At 44.2% G+C, this 26,467-nt stretch overlaps 1 protein-coding gene across 2 annotated transcripts in view; it reads right to left on the bottom strand.

Moving 5' to 3' along the window:
- dph1 (diphthamide biosynthesis 1) overlaps nt 1-26,402 on the bottom strand; it is a 34,525-nt gene extending 8,123 nt beyond the window's left edge. The window contains exons 1-9 of one of the 2 annotated variants that reach the window (XM_057049253.1): nt 26,264-26,402; nt 25,606-25,672; nt 24,171-24,320; nt 20,631-20,694; nt 7,693-7,814; nt 5,249-5,403; nt 3,691-3,812; nt 747-815; nt 61-217 (exon numbers count right to left, since the gene is read on the bottom strand). In XM_057049253.1, the coding sequence (XP_056905233.1) occupies nt 61-217; nt 747-815; nt 3,691-3,812; nt 5,249-5,403; nt 7,693-7,814; nt 20,631-20,694; nt 24,171-24,320; nt 25,606-25,657 (891 nt within the window). In that variant the 5' untranslated portion in view covers nt 25,658-25,672; nt 26,264-26,402. Of the gene's footprint in view, nt 1-60; nt 218-746; nt 816-3,690; nt 3,813-5,248; nt 5,404-7,692; nt 7,815-20,630; nt 20,695-24,170; nt 24,321-25,605; nt 25,673-26,065; nt 26,192-26,263 lie in introns of those variants that run through there. The other variant, XM_057049252.1, reaches the window with a different exon arrangement.
- Between the last annotated feature and the right edge of the window lie 65 nt (nt 26,403-26,467).

Here is a 26,467-nt window from a genome sequence, read left to right as displayed (position 1 = left end):
TGTTGTAAATATGGTGGAGTCTCAGGGCGTGAAAAAGCCCGGATGCAGATGCAAATTTACCTCCAGGACTTTGGGGCTGCCCTGCCGGCCCAGCGTGCCCAAGATCAGGCCCCACGTCTGGGCCAGTCGAGCCTGGTCGATAGCTTTCAGCCTCAGAGCGCGCATGGCGTCGTGGTCGTAGTACTCCCTGGTGAACACTTTACTGTACGGGTCGTATCTGTCAGGAAACACGGTCCAGTCAGCTTTAGGACCATTTTTAATCCCATTGTTATCCCAACATTTTCCAGCAACTTTGACCAAACCAGTGCTCAAAAGTACGTTAAAATAATATACTAATTCCAGCTTAATTACCCCTCTTTGAAATCTATTAAACCTGTTACCTCATTTTAACTTTGAGACAGAAACGCCACAAAAGATAAAAGCGCCAGTTGAAAGTTATCAGGTGCAGCAGAAGTTAGCGCATTTCTCAACATCTAATCTCCTTTTCTGTGGTACAAGAGCTTTACGATGAGATTAGGATCTTGTTTATGAGAGCAACCTGTGATCTGTTTGGCGCCACGTACTGGTAGAACAGGGCTGCATCGCTCCGAATACAAACGCCGCCTCATCAAAGCGGAGCTCGCGCGATCTTATCGCGGCGCTGCTGACGAGATAACCGACTGCGGCCGCCAGTGAATTTTTGATGTGAAAGGCGCGGGGCTGGAAGAACACTGCGGAAGACAACCTGCCATTTAGTTTGACGATACCTGTAGGCAGGAATCTCCGGGTTAGCGATCATAATTGACTCCAGGTGAAATCTTCCATCTCCCAGGTATCTGCGGACACACATCAAAGCATTCAAAGCATTAGGCGATTTAAATAAAATGCACTGCGATCAGAAACTCTGGCTTATCTCCTCGTCCAGCCCTCCTTCCAGCTGTCTTTTAAAGAAAACCCAACCAAAAGGACCAAACGGTGGGGTCTGTTTCCTGCCTCCTCTAGTGGCGTTTCTGACTCCGACGACGGCACTGGGCTGTTCTCAGAGAATGGACGCCCCTTCCATTAACCTGGGGTCCGTGTTGGGACCACAGTACAGACAGGTTTGCAAAGCTAGAGTGCATAAAGGCTCGTAGTGGCGACAGTTGATAAAAAGCCCCTTGCGGGGGTCAGTTTGAGGAGGCTCCTGCTGCAATGTGAGGGAGCACAGTTCAGGATCCCCCACTAAAGGGTCCCTGTAGGCCTAAATAAGACAGCGCCTGCAATTAGACTGCAACAGAGCAGCTTTTGGAGCAGGAGGTGAGCCTTTAACCACCGAGACTACCTGGGGAGGGACGGAGTAAAGCAGCTGAAAGCCCTCCTATCACCGTGTTCTCGGTTCAAACAAGAAGACATTAACACTCCAGCCACCATCAACGGCACTTTGTGAACGTTACGATTCTGTTTCCATACCATAATCGTCCATTTTCTCCCGTTCTTTTAAAAGCCATCTGCTTTAAATGCTAATGTGGCACATCTTTGCATTCCCATCCATTACCTTACATCTTTATACTGCTCTTTTGCGACTGATGTGGTGAAAGGGCGGCTGGTAGAAATGGGGTGTCGATCATTACAAAGAGCATTTTTCAGTGTGCTTTTCAGATTTCTAAAGCCCCGAGCTGCGACTCAAGGTCTTACAGATCACAGCTCCTTCACCTCGCAGAAAAAGCTCAAAGCTAAGGTAAATAGCTGGATATTGCTCCCCTTTCCTAATTTCCTAACAGGTCAGACCCTAACCTGAAAAAAAAGTCTTCAACTGAAAAGTTGGAATAAATTTAACTCCAGTGGGGCACAAAGCTGAGTGGTAAATTTCAGTTTACCCTTTGAAAGCAGATGGACATCATCACATATTGCTTATTGTTATATATTGTCTAAAATTTAAACAATTAAGGAATTTGAGGTCATCTGAAAGACGTTTACAAAAGGTAGCCACGTTTCTGCAGGGCTGAGAAGCTGCAGCCAGGAGAAAAAAAATGTAGCAAAGCAGACACACTGATCTTCCCGTTGCCAGGGTGACAGCTAATAATCGCTGGAACAGCTGTTCGGAACTTCTCAATGATGCTAATTCCAGTCTGATACTCAGCAGGCAGGAAAGACGCGTGTTCTGTTCTGAAGTTGGTAAATTTAGCGGGAGGTTGACGTGTTCTAAAGCTCAGAGGATCATGAATCTGTGCCTGCCTTCAGTTTACATCTTTGCAAAGAATGACAGCTATTACTGAGTATCATCACCGTATCGAGGCTAATACCACCGGCAGCGTCGCGACATGAGCAGCTTGTTAAATACTCACGTTCTTGCTGCCTCTTGCACAATAGCCAGACTTAGCTGTGACTTTAGCCGCGGCTAATAGCAGATGGAGCTAGTGCAATAGTGGATAAAGAAGACAGCCTTGGTTCAAAACCTTGACAGAAGAGCAAGAATAAAGCAAACGCAGCATCCACAACCTCAGTGGCACTAGGCTGAATTCAGACATAAGAGTCTTCATCCTCTTTGCTTTATTAATATTAGCCACTTTCTACTTCAAATTTTCATTTCTTTCAACTATTTTTTGCTATCTTTCACAATCACACAGACGCCTACCATTAAACTGTAAAAAAAAAGCTCTAAAATGGCTGCGTTTTCCTGCTACTGAGGTTACGGCTGGAGCATGAAGGATGTTTTTTTGGGCCATTTGCGTTTCTGATTCAAAGACGGAGTAAAATTCCAGCCACGCCCGCGTGCGACTCATTTGTATTGAGCGCGCGTCGCCCTGAGAGACGGAGAAAGTGAAAGAAAGAGAGAAAAGTGCCAACTCTCAGGCAGCCTAATCGATTCTCTTTCACGTCACCCCCTCCGCGCCCAAAAAAAACCTTTAAACATCAAAGGAAACACAGGAGATTAGCAAGTGAAGCACGTCCTCAACCTTCTCCTTCTATCACATGCACAAAAACATGCATTTACATGAGTGCATTTGCATTTCCCTCCAAAAGGGCCTGCCTTGTGCACACAGTGGCACATGTCCTTCTGCAGACATTTTAATCCCCTGCACTGAGGGGTCTGACCACTGATCTACGTGGATCAGTTTTAACCTGGTGATGCACCTCCTGATCATCATACCAGGGGAATTACTTCAATCAGCTTGGTGTTGAGATCCGCTCCACTGTAGTTCCTACAGACACGGGCGGCTGTGCCTGATCTGCTACTCTGCTGTAGCACCGGCCTCATCATGCCGACGAGCTGGTTTAATGAGTCTTCAACGGTGTCTGTGTTAATGTAAAAGCAGTGTAGAGAGTCTCCCGGGACACACGAAGCTTCAGAGATTGTTTTCCAGGAGAATAAAGCAGAAAATAACAACACAAACGGAAATGGGTGACAGCACGCTAACAATCTGTAATTAGACACCTCACTGCACTGTCTCGCTGCTTTGACAGGCTGTTGACAGGCTGTCTGACTTCAAATAATCAACCAGATCGATTGCTAATCATTCCCCCACATCATGGCTACTGTCGCTTGATGCGGGGTGACATATCGTCATAACGACAATTCCTCACGTCGATGAGCGTAACAAGTTCAGGGCTAATTACGGCGGCGGAGGACAGACAGGTCGGGAAGGGGGAAGGCTGGGTGGTGCCTGGTGGCCTGTTTCTCTTTAAATGAGCAGGAGCAAAGAGGGGCAGGGAGAGGACGAGCGTTCTCACATGATGGCGTCAACTCGGCGGTCCAAACGCGGAGAGGTGCAACCCAAAATCTCTCCTGGCGACAGAGGTCGACACTGCGGGACCAGCACGTCGTATTCTGCGGTGAGAGCGGCGCTCACAGCCTGCAGTAAGGAAGGAGGCAGAGAGGAATCGTGAGCGCGATGAAGAATCCGTTTGTTTGTACAACTGCTGCAAGATGTGCCAAAACCAAACCAAAAAGAGTTTCAATCTGCTTTTGACTTTAATCTTCTGCCATTTCCACCATTAAACTGCGATCAGAACTTTTTCCTTCATCATTATCGTGATTGCACATCCATAAAATGTAGCTTCACTTTTCTTAATGGCCTGTTAAATCTCTATTAAAGATGTTATTATGCATGGTGGGGGGGTTAGGATTAATCTTCTGAAAATTTTAAGAGACTTCTTATTAATTTGACATTTAAATCCTTCATAAAATAGTTTTACTTGCTTTAAAATGGGAAGAAAATGAATAAAGTATAAATATTGACGTTTGAGTTTTGTTTGTTAGCATGCTGGTGGCTACATCGCTATCGATTCAGTCAAAAAAAATGCTGGTGGCCAGATTATAAAGCTTAAACCTGAAAAGGTTAAACCTGCATCAGGAGGCGTGAGCCATGTCTATTTTATATCTCTAAGTGGTGTACAGACGTTTATTGGTGTCAGTGTCCCGGGGGGCCTTTGTGTTTTAAAGGTGTGGGGGAGTCTGGAGCTCTGCAGACACAGTTAGCCCCATTTCTTCTATAAAACATGTGTACTTAAGAGAAATCCCCCTGATCTCTGTCTTTATAGGAAGGCAAGCAGGAAGACGCAGAGGCACAAAGGCAATCGGGACAGAATCTACTAAATCTACTAAATTTTCATGCAGTGGCGAAGAAACGCGATTGACAGTGAGATCAAAATGTAACAAAAGGTCAGAAGAGTTGAAATAGAAAACGTGCACTTTAGTCCTGAATGGAGCAGCAGAGTTTCTAATGGAGACGCTTGTGTGACGAGGTGGTGAACCGGTCAGCTCAACGTTCTGAGGCTAATTTAAGACCAGTCTGTAGGGGGAACGGGTGAACTCTCCGCGTCTCTCGCCCATGCAATCTGACCTCTGCAAGCCTATGCGCAGAGATTTATATCATATTTATAAGCGCACACGCATACGGGTGCACTCGAACGCAGCAACATGAAAGGTGACCCACATGAGGTGAGTGCAGCATAAAAATAACAGCAGCTGCATGAGTGAACAACCGTGTTGTTCTGACGTGGTGAAAGCATCAGAATGTATTATAGAACAGCAACCGGCCCAATAAAAATAAAAAATAAAAATGTACATGCTTAATGCTGCAGAGCCGCCGCTGCTTATGTAAGGAGCACGCATGTGTACGACGCTGAACCGAGAAGCCTTGTGAGATCAAATCTGCTTTCATATCTAAAATAAATGCTGAAACCCACACGGGAGCTGAGCCTAAACATGGACTGAAAGCGTGCAGTAGAAATGTACAGGAGGGTTAGGCCTCAGTTCATTTAGCCGGCTCTGAAACAACACGATCACCTGCAGCGCCGCTGCGAACTGGACCGTGCTGACCAGTGCCATCGACTGTCCTGTAGTGAAGTTGAACTTGACCGTGTCCAGGAAGTGTGCGTTGTCCACCTGGATGTCCACGAACACGTAGAGCATCTTGATGCCTTCTGTGGAATCGATGGGGACTGCAGAGACCCAAAGATGAGAGAGTCCCATTGTTATAAAGATAATGGTGCCTGAAACATGTTGCACACACATACAGACGCACATAAAGTTTTATGCGGCCAGTTTGAACTAAAGTCTCAGGGAGGAGAAGTGGATGCAAAGGTTTAAATTATTGAGAAGCAGAGGGACACGTGCGAATGCTATTAATGCCATTAATTTCACACTCAATTTACTACGCAGCTGAGGCAGCTGGAGACGCAGCGACTTAGCCACCGGAAAAAGCAGAAGAAGGAAATGAGGGGAAAGGTGAGTAGTGATGATCACAGGAATAAGTCTTCCCGATGACTTCGAATTTGACGAAGAGGACAGCGGGGACTATTTTTCGATGACAACTGTGGGGGCAGAATCCTGCAACACTGGGAAGAAGTGAGCAGCAGCGAGCACGGAGAGCGTGGAGAAGGAAGGAGACAGAATGTAAGAAGGCAAAATTAGAAATTCTTGTGACAGTAGGCTGGGGGGAAATGCAATACGGCTGCTGGATGGGGGGGGCGGCAGCAGGTGAGCTAATAATGTACTACATAATAAAGGGCAGTAAAAGGAAGAGTGGTGAAAGTAATTGGATACTCTGCGTGTGTGTGGGGGGGTGGCGGTGTGGGGGCCCGGCTGTCAATTAACTGGCAGAAGCAGTGATTAATGGGTAGAGAGGGAAGCCGGCGGGGGGGTTTGTAAAGGTGGTTCTGCCACAGGCCACATGTTGAGTTTAAAACGCCGTGGGTTCAAGTTCTGTTAGGAGTGGAAGGAGTTAAAGGAAAAACAGCTGTTCGCTTGATCCGTGGCCAAACCACAAAGGGCATTACGAAGCAACATTGATCAGCGTTTACATTAGCGCGATAGCCCGAGTGGCGGCGGCAATTAGGGCCCCCGGGCGATGAGAAGGACGGGACTCGCTCGACCGTCAGTGATTTCAGCCTGTGTTTCTGAGCCAGGGTCAGCGAGACAAGCTGCTTGCTGCCACCCATGTAAACACACACGCAGCGTTATTTACAGCGCCGCAGTTTGGGTTTCTCTTTGTTGCTTTTGGAGTGTTATTTTGAAAGCTAAGCTGCAATGTTCTTGATATAAAATCTTCAATAAATATTAACAACATAGGCCTGTGTGCTAAGTGGAGATAGAACTCCTGTCACACATTTTATTAAAGATTGTGGAATAAATGAAAACAATGATTGCTTTTTGCATTGTCAATTTGCCCAACTTGCTTTGATGAAGGCCAAACATTTAATATATATATATACATATACATATATACATATATATATATATACACATATACATACATATATATATACACACATCAGATATATATATATATATATATATATATAAAAGGAGGGAAGAAAGAGGTGGCCTTTATTTAATAGGATGTAGAATTTGTTCCTACAGATCTGAGTGGATGGATCACAGATTTTTCCGCCCAGGGGGCTTTCAAATACTGTATCTAATTTCATATTCTGCCGCAACGCTGGAATTATATATATATACATACATATATATGTACATATACATATATATATATACATATATATACATATATATATATATATTATATATATATATATATATATTATATATATATATATATATAATATATATATATATAAAGCATAAATAATAACAATGTCCTATAAAAGTCCAACATGTATTGACGCTGAAAAAGCAAAAAGATTTCTAAAGATGCTGACATCCTTTTGAGTATGAAAGGACATGAAAGAGGACATGACAGTGCACGTGGACGCACGTGGAGTTCCTTTAATCTCCTGCCGGTTCGTCACCCACTGATGTTCCCGTGCCAGAGCGCTAAAGGTCAGGAACATACAACCATTAGTGGATTTAAAATTAAATCTCTTCAGAATGGAATCCTCAGCCACGATTATGTCAAATCTCCTTCAGCTTCCTCCGAGTTCAAACTTGTGCAGGAGACGCACAGACAAAGAAACCAGCTTGTTAAAAGTATTAAAATTCTGTTGGTCGGTGCTGGTATTTGGGAGAAGTGAGGCCGTTCTGCCAGAGATGCATCAGAACTATTGATTTAGCATTTCCTCTCATGTTCTAGCAGACGGGTGGGGCGGACGTTCTCAAGAGCTGCGCGAGCTTTCCAAAGTGCGACCCTAATGCATGTCCTCCATTGATCCGCCCTGTAAATATGCTGTCCAGGCTCCAAAGGTCTGCTGTGTGTTCCAGAGCAACAGCTTCAAACTGGGCTCCTCCAAGTCCGTTTCTCATTCACATCTCACGACTTAAAGGACACTCACCGAGACAACTGTGGCCATAGTGGACCATGAAGTCGGCTCCCAGGGCTCTGGCGGTGAAGTCGTCCACGCAGCAGGCGCCGTACGTCACGTCCCCCATCACGATGGTGTCGGCGTCTGTGAACCTGGAAAACACAAAGCCAAGGCTTAAAATGACCCACGACGTGATCAACACATAAAGTCTGGTGATGAGGGGGATCAGATCAGTTCTAGCTGCTTCAGATGGAGACAGAATGCTCGCTCCCATCTGACAGCGATGTCAGTCAGGGACCGACTGGCGGCGGGCCGGAGCGACCCGGCGCAGCTCGTTTGCTCCCCATCACCACCAGTGAAAGGCCCAGGGGTGGCACAAGCTGTCTGGCAGTTAAAGCCCTGCCAGACGAGCCACAATAGGTCGCCGCTCGACCAGACAGAAGGCTGCGCGGAAGGGAAGGAGAAACCGATGATGCGAGCTAGCGCTGGTAGCCCCGGTTAGCACCTGTAGCCCTGAAATGAATTCCAGCGTTGCGGCAGAATATGAAATTAGATACAGTATTTGAAAGCCCCCTGGGCGGAAAAATCTGTGATCCATCCACTCAGATCTGTAGGAACAAATTCTACATCCTATTAAATAAAGGCCACCCCTTTCTTCCCTCCTTTTATTGACATTCACAGGCAAATAAAATGCAAAGTCTACCCACAAAGGAAACAGATAAAGAAGAAAAAGATGAGCAGCTGGAGGTTTTGTTGAGGAGAGCCACGGGGAGACGAGGGGGTGGTTGTAAATCGTTGTTGTTCCCGTGTATTTGTGGCTGTAATCTGACAGATTTAGGCTAGACAGAAGGGGCAGAATAGCGATGAGGCGCGTAGCTGGGAAACGATGAATGCGGCCGCACGCGGAGTGGTATCTATGGCAAACAACGCCCTCCATAATACGTCTCCCGCTGCCCGATCTTTCAACATGGTCTAGTCCTCACTCTCCTCCCCACAAGGGGCTTCAGACGAAATTCCTATTTAGCCTTTTCTCCGTGTTTTCTCTGATGTAATCTCAGCTTTTCCTCCTCCTCTTATCCCCGCTCCCCTAACGGCCGCTCTAAACTGGAAATCGGTCAGCTGAGCCCAGAGTGACGGCTAATCTGGGATATAAATATTTGCTTTTGAAACGTGAATCAATCGCTTTCCCTGTCAGGCTGCTGATTTTCAGGGGTGCGTCCATTTCTAGTTCTGCCCACTTGATGAACTATTTAGCAACATAATCTTGGTGCGCTCAGAATCTGCAGTGCAAAACACAAAACTAAGGAGATTATGTTATCTGATCGGCCGTCGATTTATCCTCGTATCAGTGCTGCTCGGTCCAGGCATTTCTAAAGTGAATACAGTGAAAGTTCATAGGAATAAATGCTATAAATTCGATTAAGTATTCCACTGGAGATAGGATCAGAGTAATTATTAATAGCATATTTATACACATGGTCCTAAATCAGGCTATGAAAAGGAATGAAATGATCAATGGAGCGAAGCAGGATTAATCAAACCCTTCTAACAGCTAATATGTCCCGATATGTGGTAAACAAAGCTCAGCGCTCGTCTGCGACACCAGTCGCTCTCCCGTTTCCCCTCATATCAGCACCAATTTTTACCTCATCCGTGTTGCTCAGCTCAGCCCACTAAAATGTCATTAAGATCTAATTAAGATGTCAGAGAAGCTTTAAGGGCCGCTGTTAATTAGCTCTTTAGCGTATGGCTCAATATGTGTGAGAAACCGCCAGCCGATGTGAATCTTTGGGACGTGAACACGTTTATTCCTGCGTCTGCGCTGCTGAGCTGCGACACAATCCCGTGCTCATTAAAAAGAGGAGGTCCTCGTCTAACGGATAAGGATTCCTTAAACAGGAAGTTGTCGGGTTGCAGATCCTGCAACCTCAACATCAACCCTCGGATTCTCCCTGGCAGAAGCATTTAGGCACTCTCTGCTAATATCGGTCTAAATTTAGCCGCCCACAGCTGTCGGCGAGGGTTGGGACATGGCTGGTAATTTTCACTCTGACACGTTTTACTCTGGGGCTTAGATCAGCTTGAGAAAACAGTAACAGTATAAAGAGCTTATGTGGATTCAAAGAGTTTGTAAAAATGGCTCATTTATAATGCTGGACGGAGACATGACAGCTGTGCAACAATGCCTTATCATTTACCTTCCTGTACCTTATTTTGAAAAATCATCTTTCATATTATAATTAATTACAAATAAAATCAAGGCCAGACTCTGCTGAGCTTAGTTTAACACGTGGTAGGTTTTATACCTGCCTCATTTTGTCATTTATGCCTTGTAATCTCAGTGTACAAGTACTTAAATGTTTCTTGTCAGCTTCTCGATGCAATCAAGGCTTTTACTATCTAAACAGGCAATAAAATTAAGGTCTGTCTACCACAAGAATCCCACCGTCCATATTTCATGCTGGAAGCTAATCCTTGAGGAGGACCCATAATAGTTCAGAAGTCATAACCTTTTGTTGTGCCTTACACATTGTTGGGCCAATTGAGAGAATGCGTGCACCAAAAATTGACTAATTAGAAATGTATTTGTGTGTTACTCCTTGCTAGAAAAAAGCGAGGCCTTACGTGCAGTCCTCAAATTAATATTTTATCTCATCTCTTTTAAAAAAAAAAAAAAAAAATATTTTGTCACTCCTGTACCGAGTGTCAATAAAATTACCGTAATTTCCGGACTATAAGCCGCTACTTTTTTCCTACACTTTAAACACTGCAGCTTATTCTACGGTGCGGCTTATTTATGTTTTTTTTCTTGGCGCACGCCAGCATAAAGAACTGATCCAAAGCAAAAAGACGACAAAAGCTTTTAGACGTAAACCTCGCAGGTGGCCCGAGCATGAAAACGTTCTGGAAGACTGGGTCAACACACAAAGAGCAGCAGAGTTTTAGATTGTTCATTGTTTGAGTAAAAAAGCATAAACAACGTAATTTGTGTGTAGCTGATACAAACGTATATTTCAAGGTAGCTGCGTTACAGACACCGTTAGGAAAAAAAAGTATTTACCGGTAGAATATATTTGTTTATATTGCTAAACGGATTAAATTAAAAGAAAAGTTAAAAAATCCTAACGTGATAAAAATTGGATTCAAGGCCTCTGTTTAAACATACAAGTGCAAAGAGTGGCTGTTGTTTCTTACCTGTCTGTTGGTCACTCGTCAGTGACTCGTCTCTTACGGTAATAAAAACATCTACCGGTACTGAATGTTCTAATTTTTCATATTACTACGGGGGATACCTGCGGCTTAAAATCCGGTGCGGCTTGTATAAGTACAAAATTGATTTTCTTTCTAAAATTAGATTATGCGGCTTTTAATCAGGTGCGCTCTGTAGTCTAGAAATTACGGTAAATAGAAATGCTCAAACACTCGTTTTTACCAGTTATTTTCCACTGACATAATTTGTCTTATCACCTGTCTTCCTGTGAAGAAGCGAGCCGCGTGCATTAACTCGCTTCACACAGCGCCTACGTGTCCACAACTTAATTAAAAAGAGTGTGTGAAGTAAAACAGGACTGCATTTATTTGGGTCTGCATTGTGAGGAGCGTGATGAACTTTCAAAAACTAATTTCCCTACTGCAAATATGCTAATGAGAACCCACAGAGGGAAAATAATGTGTGGAATGATAAAATGTTCCGTTTCCTTTTTATGAGCCGCGGCTGAAATGTGTCTGTGGCTAAAAAAAAAAAAGCAGTTCTGTTGGATCTTCTGGACCTACAAAGTCAGTTCTGACTGGCAGCAGTGACCATGTGTGGATTCCTCCAGGGTAGGTCAAAAGGTCGCAGCTCTGTCCCGTCCAGACAGCCTAAACTGTGTTATTTCACCATGACTGTCTGGGTCCGCACCGGTGCTGCTGCTGCACAGCTGGCTGGAAAAGTGAAATGCGACGAGGGCAAATTGGCCAGGGTGAAATGGCTTTCTGTAAAAGTGGGTTATAGAGGCGTTAACCCACAGCAGGGGAGCCCGTGTGCCTCAGCTGTGTGTTTGCTTTGTGTTCAAGGGCTGCACAGTCGTTATTTTTAACAAGATTCCGACTTGCAAAGATCAAATCAAATAAACTATACCAGACAGACTGTTGCCATATTTGATAAAGACACAGTATATCTGTCTCTATCAATACAAGCTGGTGTCAACCATGTTATTACCTGTGATCAGCATGCAGGCTGTGGTTTATGTTCCTCTCAATATCCTACTATTAAGCCTGTGAGGAGCTATTAGCATTAGAGCTCGTATTAAACAATGATGTGTCAAAAACAGGCCAAAGTTAAATGCTTTGTTTTATTGACCTGTACGAACAATTCCACTATTTTGTGCTTTTATCTTAAAGCCGAGATTTTGAGGTGTCTGAACAGCAAAGGCAGCAGGGTGGTCTAATGGGAAACAAGGTGACGAGGGGGTTGCCAAGGTGCTCGTTCCCCAGTTGTCATGGCCTGCGCAAATCGATGCTTGCATGCAAGTTGGATTTTTTTCCCCTCTAATCTTTAAGTGGACTTTCACGTGTGGCGGAGTAATCCGGCTCTGAAAAAGAGGAGATTCCCAAAGGTACGGGCTATTATTTCCCCACTAAATGAGCTGTAAATGGAAGGAAAGATGATATGTGGGGAGGGAGCTGAAGACAGGAGAATTGGAAATTTGAAATCACAGCTCTTGTCATGGTTTCAATGCAGTGATAAAAGAAAGAAATCGTCAGGGGAGGAAAATGATGTACGCGTCCGGGGGTTTTACTTCTGACAGATGACTGATCGCTGTCGGATTTGAAAAATGTCCAAATCTGATCTCTATAATCTGCCTTCTGTACACATAACAAAAGGCATCCTGACAAACTGGTGGACTCCAAACATAAATTTGGCACGAGGGGACCGGGCAGGAAGATTAAACGCCCTCCTGTCGCCCCGCGTGCGCTGCACTTTAAGTCAGCGACACTTCCAGACCTGTACGCTAAATTTTTAATCACATTGACGCAGGAATTCTGGGATGCTTGTCTGTCACCCAGAAAATCTGGGAGCTAAAACCCTCCTGTAAAATATGACAGTTTAACTGCAGCAGCTGAACATCTGCCAGGAGCGCGTGCACGGGGAGACACGAGGCGCTGATGCTCAGACAGATGTTTTGGCTAATGCGTTAGATAATCCTTTAACCCCCCCCCCCACACACACACACACCAAAAAAAACAAGATCATTAGTGTTATTTGTGCGAGCGTCTCATCTATTTGTCATGGCAGTTATTCAAAAGCCTGAGCCCTAGGTCATTACAGAAAAGCCAGCGGCTTTATCAAGATAGACCCAACAAATGCACGCCATTGCGGGGGCATGCTAAAAGGGCCGCGATCCAAGTTGCTAAACAAAACAGCAACAGGGCAAAAACTGCAGCTGTACTGATGCTGCTGCAGGAGGTGAGCACAGGGAGCCGGTCCTACGACCAGGAAGCGATCTAATCGCCGCGTCTCTAACAAAAAACATGGATGCCTAAATCAAGTCTGATGCTGCGCTTATCTGATCAGCGAGTGTGTAAAGACAGGAAGTGAGATAAGGGACCAGAGAGGACAGATAACGGAGGTATTAAGTGGGATTGAGCCGCGACAAGAATAGAGGAACAAAGCTCTCTTCGAGCCCGGGTTTGAGACGTTTAATTCTTCCTTTATTCTCTCCCGCTTAATGTACGCTCATCAAACCGCGATAATAATCCAACTTTAAACGGAAACACTCCCGTAAACTTGATTTAAACTAGCATCGATACCAAACTGCCGTCAATGGAAATTATTTCCCTGCATGTTTGATGTAATCTCGCCGTCTTTCAGCCCCCGAGGCCTCTCTCCATTCCCTGCCACTCTCTCCTCGCCCCCCTGTCATCGTCGGTGTTATTCATTATTGTTTTTTGATGGAGCTTGCGGGGGCAGGTCCGTGGCTGAACGTTTATTCATATCGCTGGCTGTTGGGAAACTAAAGTGTTGTAGTTCAAATTCAAAGCTTTCGCACCGTGTTTGTTCTCTTTCCCATTAGAGCAATGTGCCAACCTGTCATGCGTGTCCTTCGACTGCTGGCAGAGTGCCTGAAAAACATTTTTCTGTTAATTCTTTGCAGGATGTACAGATTCCAGAGGTCCCAGCATGAATGCGCAGGCTCGAGTGAGCTCAGTTGCAGGATAGGCCGTGCACAAAAAAGCCTCTATCGCTCAGCACTGCCGACAGGATTGTGTACGTGACTGCTTTATAAAAACAAAAGTATTACGCAGAAAGCTTTAATTTTCTACCATTACTCTTAATTTGACATCAAAAGTCAAATCCCGCGTAAATAACGCAGCCGAAGCCTCTCCGTATCTGGGAATTGTACTTTCATTGCAGCCCCTGACGCCAGCGCGGTGCTATCTCCCGACACATCACATTACACGCTGCCAGCATGTATTAGGACGTCCACTCGGCCCGTACATGTCCCCTTAGATGAGCTGTGATTAGGGAAGACGGAACCGTTTGGATATCTCTGCGTTTCCTCCGACTGCAAGGTGAACGGGGTGAAGGTGTGGGGGCGCTCACTTCACAGCCTCCCGGAGCAATTCCTGATCCTAAAATTAAATTCACCTGTGACAGCATCTCTGTCAGCTTATCGCCGAGAGGCGGCCGGCATCGGCTCAGGTGAAGCTCCCTCATATAACCATGAGATCTCCCTGGGACTCCTCCCCCCCTCGCTACCCCTTATCCCCAACACATGAATCGGGATATGAAGAGCAAAGACGGCGTGGAGAAAACTGAACACGAAAGACGGATCGAGAGCTGGCTGAGCCCGAATTTACTTGCCGATTTTATGTAAATGGCACAGAAATGATGCGGCCTAACGCTCAAGTTCAAACAGATTCAAAGTTGGGAGGGGGAATCTTTCCCACCTGCCGTTTTCACTGCTAGCAGGTCTCTGTATCTGTGCACGGCAGAAGGGACATCACGGAGAAAAGGAAAACATGAGCAAATCCGAGGGTTTTCATTTCATGCAAAGGCACGGCCCCGCAGACAATCGCTTGTTCGCTTATCTGGATCTGTTGTGAGAGCTCGGCTGCGCTGTGGGGGCCGCGTGGTGACGGCGCGTGAGGGAGACGGGGTGTCGGAGGCCTGTACCGGGCTTCCTGCCAATGGCGGAGCTGACATTTACTCCGCGAGGCCGTGGGCTCGTCTGACGCGGGCTGAGCCATCTCGTGGACGGGTTGACAGTTTGTTTTTTTTCTGAGGCACGACGAACAGAGAAAGGAAACTGCGACCCATAAAAGCGCAGGTTCGCGAGGCGAGTCTTCAGCACACGCGTGGTTGACTCACGCATGCACAACCACCTCCGGAAAGATGGAACTGTGAGCACGACGCTGCCTGCCTCCTCGCCAGCACTCTCTCCTGATCGGCCCTGACTGAGTCCTGCTCTTTTCCTGGCAGCCATACCTCCGGTGCTCAACTCTGTGGTCTTTCTTTGTAGAAATATACATTTTTTTAAAAGAGACGATTAAAAATCTGAACTACAGCCTCACCGTCCTTCCGTGTGGAAAGTCGGAAAACACTTCTATTGGTGTCTTCTCAACAATCGTGAACATATATCCCATTCTGTGGATGTCCATGAACAAGGCATCAGCCTATTTTAGTAAATCTGCAAAGCGTCAACCTGTGAAGGCTTACAAAGGAGGGATAAAGATATCAGGAAACTTTTCCCGCCAGCAGTAATATTCCCCCAATCCTTCCCATAGGCTGGGAGTTATTCCAATTAAATCTGGGCATTTTCACTCATTTCAGTGCTCAAGTACTTTATTTACCTTTATGAACTCCATTAGACTGCAGAAGCTTTCTCCTTCCACCAGGCTTATTGGGAGCGGATCTCTGGAGACCATTTCTGTTATTCGCAGGCTTATCTTCTTTGCTCTGGTGTCGTCCCGACACTTGGGGTTAACGGGGCTAACTTGAAGCTAACTTCTTGTGCTAACTTTGCATGTGTTTAAGCTACTTTTTCAGCAACGCTCCAGTGTGACGTATATCTGGCACGTCAGGGTGGATAAAAAAAATACAAGAAAACCATCCAAATGTGGTGCTGCTGTAGTAGAACCTTTACAGTCCCTCTGCAGCCACACAGCTGACTCCTACCTGAGGCAGGTGTGGCTGCTCTGAGGCCTTGGTAACAAGCTTTAACAAGTTGACAAAGGGGAAGATGTGATTTGGAGGCCAAACAAAAGAGGGAAAGTGTGAACTGCCTTTAGGGAGAGATAATGCCAAATCAGGTGAATTCTTGTAGCCAAATTGGAGCGCACGTATTCAAGTTGGCTATAATACTGCGAGAATGACGCCAGAAGTGCTGTTTTAGTTCAGACCGTTAGCGTAAATGCTGTCACAATTGGAGAAACTGCTGGCAAGCTCAAAACAAGCAGACAAAATGACTATTTCTTTAGTGAAAAAGGTTCTTTTCGCATATTAATAGCAGCCGACGACGGTGATCAGATGTTACCCCCTCAGCCCTCCGTCTGTGACCGATAAACACCATTTAAGACGACAATCTCTGCTTGCTACGCATTGCAAAACCCAGACTAATCACAGTATACATTCTCTGCCGGGGCTGGTTTTGTCATCTCTGCAGGCTTAGTCACTGTTCTATTTTTAGCCATGAGGACCTTTTTTAGGAAAGCTTCCTTCCTGCTCTCATTTCTATATTAATCATAAATAGGCAGAGGACTCAAGGATATCTGGGAACTGGTATTTTATAGGGACAATAATGCAAGCGGTGAATGACGGAGGTGTTGGGTTCTAATCTAGGAATGTTTGTGACGTCAAGGAGTCCAGCGCAGGTGGAATATCAGTGTGGATCTCTACCACCCATAGCTCACCTATATATACATCCCACCTCTGGGGCTCTGGTCTCTTCTTGTTCCATTACATCTGATATCAAACCATTACAACATCATCAAATTAATCAGGAACTTTGTTCCTAACCTCGGTTGTTCCTCGTTCATCGTTGGACCCTGTGTTTCCAAACATTAAATAATGGCCAAGGTCTCCATATTTGGTGTAAGTAGGGTGGATTTGGAGTGAGGCAGCACGGTAATGACTCAACAGTTTATTATTTCTGGGTAATTTCAAAGGTTCCTGTGGTGGGTTTGAAGGATGCATCTCTTTATTTTACCTAGGTACCCTGGTGTCTGCATAAAAAGTACCTAGTAGGAGGCTCTGGGTCCCCTGAAACTTCCCAGGGGGGAAGCTACGCCCTGAATTACACCGATTGTTGGAATGCACTGGCAGCCTTCACCTCATTTCAATGTGCTTCACTTCGTTTGTGATTTAAATGTTTGGAAAATGAAGAAAAGAACCTGCGAGGAGAATATGGACAGGAACCGCTCCTAAGTATACATGCCAAGGAAGAAGCTCGTGGGTCAGTGGGAAAATAGCTGACAAATATAGAACAAATGCAGAACAAATTCCCAAATAATTTGAAGAAACTTAAGCAAGATCTTGAGCTCCTTGTAGGATCTTTTACCACCCCCCCACACGTCAGCAGCTGTCTGAACACATTTCCGGGAACTTGTTTACCCGGGTATTAAAGGTTCCTGGAAATATTGGTGGAAAGGTGACGATAGTTGTTTTTGTGAGTCAATTCTACTCTTACAACAATGTTGAAGGATCCATTCCAGCCAAACAGACAAATCCTTAAATCCAGTAATCGACAGGCCAAAGAAAACACGATGCACACCTGCATTGAGTTTTCTCGTTTTGTCCACAACTACCTTGGTCTACATGCAGTCAGAGGAACCCCGTGGCCAGCTTTGTGTGGCAAATTTGTAATTCGACCACCAACAGCTGTGGCGCGAGCCCATGGATTAGATTAAAGGCCAACATCTCCCTGTCGAGGTTCACGGTTTGCTTTGGTGCCAAGAGAACAGAGATGTTACACTTAATGCCGGTGCTGTCCTCGGGATTAGGACATGGCGACGGTCCCACACACCCCGCCGTCTGCTCCTCTCTTCATATTCATCCGCTGTCACCAAAGCAGCAGCCGTGAAGACTGAAGTAACTTTATAAAAGTATCTTTCAAAGCTCAAACGAGACAGCTGGCGCGGCATCAAAGACGATAAAACATCAGCTGCACTGGCGAGGTATGCATCACTGCCTCTTCCCTTTATTCTTTTGTTTTCCTTCCCACCATCTTTGTTTACCTGCATCCATCTTGAATTCACATCACAATGACAACACCGGGAGAGTGAAGAATGAAATGGCAAGCAGAGAATCGAGCAAGATGGGGAATAAATGGACTGGGTTACACATGTCTACATGTCTTTTTTGGACTGCAGGCAGAAGTCAACGGAATCTAACGAGAGGTCTTCCTTCGGAGAGCACTAAGGCTTTCAGCCTGCAACATCTGCTGGAATATCACCCAGTTGCTGTTATATAAGAGCGTGAGAGAGGTTATCCTGCACTCCCTAATTGTGCTTGCTTTTTTAACAGTGTGTGCGTGTGTGTGTGTGTGTGTGTGTGTGTGTGTGTGTGTGTGTGTGTGTGTGTGTGTGTGTGTGTGTGTGTGTGTGTGTGTGTGTGTGTGTGTGTGTGTGAGACAGATGAAAACAGCTACATCATCCACGTAAGTAGTGTGTCACGGTAGCAAAGGCTGAAACTGCCTGGTACAAACAACAATGGAGAATTCCTAAAAGTGTGGATATGTCAGTTCTTTTAGGGCGACAGACACAATCATTTGAGGTCTTGCTACATCTTAAGAGTAACATGTCTGTAGCGTGTGTGTGGGGTGCGCATTGTGAGTACACAGGCATAATTCTCCTCTTTAAGTCTTTTTCAAGCTCCCTCCACTGAAGCCAGCTCAGTCCTTTTATCCCCAGTTTGATGTGGACCTCAGCCCCGTCTCCTGAGTCTAAGGTGCTACGGCAGTGATGGTGACGGATGAGCCACCCAGCCTCCGAGATCTCCGATAACCCTCAGCATAAGCTCCTGTGACACGAGGTCAACCGTCCGCTGAGCCAAACACCCAAAGGTTACTGTCAATCACCCTCTCCAGTCTCAGCCCAGCGTTCTCATGCTCCATCCACATTAGGATGGATGTACCAGTGACATTTTAATCTCCTCAGCAACTAACTTGCTTGGTGCAGTAACAAATTGCTCTCAAATTCACAAATCGTGCATGAAATACTTGAGTTTTCCCGGTTTTTGGTAGATTAAAAAGCTTGGAGAAAAAAAAAATCCTGGTTTCTCTCCAATGATTAGTCCCATCTGGTGAGAGAACTTTGCCATGACAACTGCATGAACTCAGACTGGGTGTGTCGTTATAGAATGTCCTACTTATGTTGAATCGGTGCTTTTGTTCCCCTGAATTTTCTTGGGTTTCTTTTCGATAAGTTGGTCTGAAGATGAATTAAATACTGACCCCGATTAAAAATAAGCAACATTTAAATAATGGATGGGTGTAAGGGTAGAATAAATAATCCTTTTTACAGAGCTCGTAAATGTCATTTAGCTGTGGCAACATTTGTTTTAATATAAAGTTAAAGCTACATTTACAGCACATTTATGGGATGCTGACCATTAGCAGGGTTAAAAAAAAAAAGCAACCAAAGAATTTAACAAGGGGTTGCCTAATCCCAACACAAATTGGCTGCTTTTGTTTATTCACTGACCTGTATTGAGACATTGTAGACGAATACACTTAGTACACTAGAAATAATCTTAATCCAAAAGAGAAGATAACCTAAACTCTGTTTCTGTAAAACACATGACCTTTCTGTCCATCGGCTCTTCGTCTCACCTCGTTGCGCTCTGCTGTGGCTATGAGACAAAGTCTGCAGATTATCGGTTCCCAACATTTCTGTCAGCGGTGAAATAGCTCCAGCAAAGCAATCTAGCAGGACCTAATGAAGGGAAACATCCTCTCTGCTGCAAGCAATGGGGGACAACACGTGGGTAATGAAGAATTTGAAAAAAAAAAAAAATAAAAAAAATAAAGCAAAATGAGCATTAGAGGGCAAAGATGGTGGTGAGGCAACCAATTAGCGTTCGCTAATTGCTGTCGTTAGCCGAGATGCGGCTGATTAGGTCGACTCTGTGATGGACAAGTCGAAGACAGAAATGGGAAGTGTGATGGCGTGCGGTTTAAAGAGCTTTGCAGCAAATGGCCAAAACTGATAGCAGGACCAAGATAAGACCAGACCTCATCAAGACTCCCCTCCATCATCTTGTTGTGATTATAAAAAAAAAGGAATGACTGTAAAGAGACTGACAGAGAGATCAAGAGATTATGGAGGCTTCACACTGCTGGTGAAAATACTGGTAACAAGGAGAAGAAAGAGGGAGCAAGACAGGCCGATTTTTTCCTCCTATCTTGAGAGGCTATTATTTGACTATTCTTCATCAGATGAGGAATTATTAAAAATCATTTCCCAAGAATTTAAGAGCATTTCATGAAGGAAAACAAAATCCTCCCACGGTGTGAAAAACAGTCAACTGAAGGTGAAAATAATACAAAAGCCAAAATACTTGAACTTCAGCTGAAGCTTCGCTTCCAAAAACTCCACATCCAGAATCTTTTTTTTTTTCTTCTAGCACGCGGTTCAAACCACAGTGTATTACAGAGACAAGCCATTAGCTTTGGAGAAGACGAACGCTGCAACGAGTCTCTCTGTAGAACAAAAAGGGATCGAGCACCCGTGTTTAATAGAGCACATGCGGAATCAAATGAGACGTAATTAACAGGAGTGATATCTCTTCCCTCATGCAAAGAGCAAAGAAAATGAGATAACCGCTCCCTCTCAAAACACCGTAATCGTCTCTCGCTGCTGCGGATTCTCGGTTTGAGCCAAAGGCAGAGAATTAGGAGAAGCTCTGGTTCTCCGTCTGTACCTGCTGCACACTCCCACACTCTGAGGTGCTTTGTGAAGAAAAGTTGCTCTTTCACTCACTGTACCTTTCAATGATGTCAGCGATGACACAGGCGAACATCTGTAGGCCTTCTGGAAGCTGCAGAGCCACTGAAGGGAGAAAGACAGCAGCGGAAGTTACATGGAAGTGACTGAAATATGTTATTTAATAAATCCTGGACAATATGACTGACCACACATACTGTAGGCCCCGCCACTGCTCCGCAGTGCTCTGCCGACAGCTGAAAGTTACATTTCTTGGCAATTTCCCATCTGCCACTGCAGTACTGTTGGCTCATTTTAGCAAGTGACAGACTGTTGGAAATATAGTCCAAACCAATCACCAGAGGTCTGGCTCTACAGCTCGTGGCTTGTACAGAGACATTAAACTCTCTTTATTCTGTCTGTCCACATGCCTGTCACCAGCTGTGAGAGGACTTTCTCTCTGTAATTGAAGAACAGAGAGAGGGAGAGAGATCCCCAGAGTTCAAAGATGAAAATTCAACATGGAAAAAGTGATGCTACTGCTTTCAAATCAAAATCAAGCACTGGCCCTCCTTGAGAGGATACGGTGGCAGCACTGCATTAAGAGTTCTTCTTTCCAAGCAGTTACCAAGCTGGTAACACTTATTACACCATTATCCAAGCTTTCACCAGGGATAAGTCCATAATTACTGTCTATGCATTGGACATTATGATCTCCACACACTTTAGATTAGGGTACACATATTCAGTATTAACATTGTGTATGAGCATCATATTGACACAAAAAACACTTGTGATCTTATCCTGCAGGTAATTAATGGTGAATATATGTTGTAAGTTAAACTGGCAACACAAAACCTAGCCCGGGAAAAGAAAACATCACAAGAAGCGAGAAAAATAACACTTCTATAAGCGAATGACTCCTTGCATGGATGTGTGAATTGTGAAAGGGTGCAAAGCAGCTTTTAGGGTGCTCGAGGAGATGCAATTTGGATAAACAAAAGCAGAAAACCAGAAGACAAAGCTTGTAGTTTCTCTGTTGCAGGAAAAATTGAATGTTTTTGCCCTTGATCAATGCTATTAACGACACAGAAATGAAACGGACAAAAATCAAATCAATCTTTTGTGGACAGAGACAAACGTGGGCATGGGCTTCGATCGATGGTGACGTTTTCTCTCAGTCAAATTGAATCACACCTTAAGTCGAAAAAATAAAAATCGATGCTGTTGTGAACCCTCGGAATTCGTGGACAGTCCATGCAGCAGACATATTTACACATGGCTGAGTCTGAAACCATTCTGAGACAGCAGCGCCAGAAAGCACCAAGCAATGAGATAGGAGTCGGACAAAAGGCTAGCGAGGATGGTCATGAGATGGAGTGATAGATGTGGGGAGCACAAGCGTTTCCTACTGATGAAAGGTTAGGGGATCACCGAGCACTCGTGCAGACAGTGAGAGACAGGTCATTACCCAGAAAAGGGCAAGTTTATTAACAGAATAAGGTGTCGGAGCACACCGCTGCTGCGGCTGACGGAAGTGAGAAACTTCTCCATCTGTTGCTGACGCACGCGGAGGGAAGGGATGCGATATTTTCACTGAATAGCGCGTCTAAATCAATTGTAATCAGAACAAGGTCCTCCAGCCAGCACTTGGGTTGTGGGCTCCAAAATTGTCTTAATCTCTTCAACGAACCATTGAAACAAGCTAAAGGAGTCCCGGTGGAATCCATTCTAGCTCGACATCTCCAAGTCGCATTAAAAACAGAATACTTCACTGATGAAGGTTGCAAAAGTTTAAGAAATGAAGGGTTGTTCCTTTGTGGGAGAGATCTCACAGTCTGAACTGTCAGTCATCAGTTTAAACAAACAACCAGCAGATTCTAGGTGGGAACACTTGAGCAAATCAAAGAGAAGGAAGAGCTGCAAGAGATATAAAAAATGGATGGTTCGTTATTCTGAAGTGCTAGAAATCTAGTTTTCAGCTCACCAGAAAGAAAGTACCGGTACTGCAGTTTAGTTTTAGTTAGCTTCAATACATGTTTAATGGAGACAGTTCTCTGTGGCTGGATATGTACAATTAGATTTAAGATTGAGGTTTCTGGAAATTTACAGCTCAACCATCGCGTAAATGTCCCGTATCTCTATTTTAACCAATTGCCTCTTCGTGTATGTGGTTGTGGAAATGAAAAAGTACAGAAACTAAAAGCTTTAGAAGTGCAGAAGGTCAGAGGAACATCTAAAGAGAAAGCTAATTTTTGTAGCCTTTTAATTGTCTGAATTTAGGTAAAAACAACACATTTAATTTTGGTCAATACAACCATAAAATAATTATAGACTGTAATGGTCTCATTAGCTTTATTACCATCTCAATCTTATCTAATTCTACAAGAAATAGGATTAGCAGTGGTGTGAAAGTCTGCAGAAACTGTCCAGACAAAATCTTAATAACCCAGGAAGGAAAACAAACAGGAAACTATATCCATGAAACCTAACAATCAGCTTTCTGAGCAAAAAACATAAAGCTTTTCTTTTACTCAAAAAGATTTTTTTAACCAAACTATGGACAATATGCAGTTAAAAGTAGAGGAGAATGACAATTTTTCCCCCTCATTCCCCCCCCCCATCATCATCAATCTGATTAAAAATAAAGTATTTACCAATCATCAAAAGCTTTCAAAGGAAGAACCTCTGCGAAAATACAAGGATTAAGTTAGTTCTTATCATCAAATTTAATTAGCTCCATTGTATTTTCTAAGGAGAACTTGTGACGGTAATCAAGACGGGAGACGGGCTGCAGCAGGCTGCTCCTCTGAAGGTCAGAGCTGAGCAGCACGTCGAAAGAGCTGCAATCAGTGCAGACTCAAAGAAAAGGGCAAACACACACACACACACACACACACATACAAAGAAAAACCGTCCCACTATTTATAACTTCAGGCAAATGAAATGACAGAGCAGATGGACAGAAAGGAGAGGTGCGAAACAGTGCAGCAGCAGGTGAGTTGTGTTGCTGAAGTGACAGTGAGAGACGGAAAAGCTCTGATATTTTAAAAGAAAGAAGTCAACAGAAAGACAGCAAGGCTCCCATTCCACACAGACACATTCAATCGTCATGCCATCTGCATAGGTCCACCCAGGACAAGAATGACTGAACAACTACACACTTTGACATTTAAATTAGCGAAGGACTTATTTTTTTCCTTTCGGGCTGGTGGCTGACATTTGATTACAGCCAAGGGCACAAATCTCATTACATCGGTTGGTGGTGGTGGTGGGGACGGGGATGGGGGGGTCGGGGTGAAGGACAACACTGAGCATATCGGCTGGGACAGGGAATGTAGTGAAATACTGTAAATATAACAGTAGTCATCATTCTACCCTTAAAGCAGCAAATACACCTCAACCACACCTCAATGTCCTCAGGTCCTCAACTCCTTACCCCAACCCATTACTGAGTCGACAAGTTTTGTAGTTAAAAAATTGCATAAAACTAGTGTGGATTTTGTATAAAACATAATAAACACGTGTCTCAAACTTGAAATCAGTCACACAGTGATCGGGATGCTTGATATTCAGTGATATTGGAATGAGACCTCACTCACCTCGCTTAGAGTTGGCTTGTCTCACCCGCCAAACCGTCTTGTGGATCTCAAAGTTGTAATTTGCAGGCAGAGCTTTGATCGCCTCCTGTAACTCCGGGTCCTGCAGGATTTCATCCGGGATTTGATTGGCTACCCGGCGCGGTCCGCGAACTGGACAGGAAGTGAAATGATTGATTGAGCTTTTCGCAAATGAACACAGGAAGCAGGAAGGTCACGTCAAAGGAACAACTGTAACGGCATGTTCAGAGGTGAAGGCGTTCAGTAGAATCTGTCTGTACATCACTTGGTGCTGAATGATGCTGGACTCCTGCTTTATAATGAGCTTCAGGTATGTTCTACAGAATGTGGAGACGGACTATAAAGTTCAGGCATGTCAGTTTGATCTTTCAAACTGTCCAAATATCTCTCCCACCTCCACAGGGATGGGCCAAATGTAAGTTTTTTAAAGATTCCAACAAAGTGTGAAAGTGTAAAACCTATAAAGCAGCCCTTAAACTTTAGCTTAAAGAAGTCATCACCAAAATGGACATGACAAGTCTGTCCCTAAAGAAATGTCTAACTTTTTACATTTTCTAGAAAATGCTGACAGCTTTTATGGAGATTTGGCTAAGGTTATCTTTTGGCTGGGAAAATCTCATATTGTGCCATAAAGACAAAACTATTTTAATCACAATTTGTTTCAGAGAAAAACTGTTTTTTAAAGATGTGCGCATGCATCCATCTTTTCACTTTCATCAAGGTGACGCTATGACACATATAGCAACCTTCAATTATTGTTTCCATCGTTAAATAATTCATCAATTAAGAACATAGAACTGTTAGTTAAACTATTATTTTCCCAGACCCTGAAACATCTTTAAATAAAATCCATTTTCTCAGGTGGTCAACCACAAAAATAGGACGCCGATCAGAACAAGGCCAAGAGTTTCAATATTTGCTATACAGTACTTACAAATGTATAGTTTTCCTATTTTTAACAAAAGATCTAAGTTAGAATCTGAGTTGAATAAATACACACAGCTAGATCATAACATTTAAAACTTATATAAATAAATTATAATCCATAAAGAAAACAGCGTGATCAGCAGTGATTTATCTGTTGCTTGTGCTGTTTTAGTGATGACATAAAAAATGTTCTCCCTAAATAAACACCTAACTTTAGCGAGTGCGTCGCTGAATTCAGTGAAAAATCCCAGGTTACTCTCATACTTCCCAAGGTGTCTGACTGCAATCACTAATAGTTAAGTCCTTAACAATTTCTTAAATGGAGTTTGACAGCTTGTCAACGCCAAAACAATGGTGGTGTGACTGGGCTAGCTCAGCTAAACCTGAATTTCAGCTAACGTTGTCGTTAATGGCTAAATAATGCCGCTCCATAAAGCGACAAAATCATATGGCTGCAAGAGATTATTAAACTATGGGGTTGAACGTTTACCTGTAGGCTTCTTGGCAGGAACAATTTGGACATCAGTCGAGGGCGCCGCCATGTTTCGGCACTTCAACTCCAAACATGTGGGGAAGAGAAGTGAAAACTAATCAACTGCAGACTTCAGGGGAGAGAAGCCGAGCACCGATCTAATCGATATGCATAAGCATGGACGGGATTAAAATGGAAATGAGTTAAAAATCGCAAACCAAAACAGCCAAAATACCTCTTAAAAACTTGACAGCTCGAGCTGCGATCTATGACTGCCGCAGTGTTAATAAGGAGTATGACAAAGCAAAATATCAATATATTGGTACGTAGAATACGAAGGAACACGTTGCGCAATAAAAAAGTAAGAAAAATAAGTGTCATTAAAAGTGTGAGAATCCGGGAAGTCTCACTCTAGACGAGGTAAAGATTTTGTATTTAGGTCAATAAGAATTCTTAAAGAAAATATACTGATTTTTACCGATTTAATACTGTTGATTGCGGTGGTTACAGCCTCCTTAATCAAAACAAAATGGAGCAGAAATGTGTAGTCTGCAGAGGTGAAGGAAGCAGGATGTGAGCCAAAGCTCTCTAATTTTGTCAGATCAATCCACGTCACAGATTTTAATGCTTCTTGTTTTCTTGAATGGCGTTAATCATTATGATGAAAATACCCTACCTCACTAACTGTGACAGAACATGATGCCTCGATTGGGTGATTTATTTTGACAGCTCCAGCTGATAAGACTGATGTAAATTGCTTTGCGACATGTGTCTCATGTAGTAGGCGTGTCGAGCACCGCGACGCGGCGCGCCTTCATTCAGGTCTCCTCAAACAAACGTCCCCGCCACTTTTCCAAAGCAAATCTACGCCCTTGAGTTG

The sequence above is a fragment of the Takifugu flavidus genome, chromosome 12, assembly GCF_003711565.1.
Source record: "Takifugu flavidus isolate HTHZ2018 chromosome 12, ASM371156v2, whole genome shotgun sequence".
In the NCBI taxonomy this organism is placed as follows: domain Eukaryota; kingdom Metazoa; phylum Chordata; class Actinopteri; order Tetraodontiformes; family Tetraodontidae; genus Takifugu; species Takifugu flavidus.
Note: the sequence above shows the minus strand (reverse complement) of the source record. Positions and strands in the feature narration are given on the sequence as shown.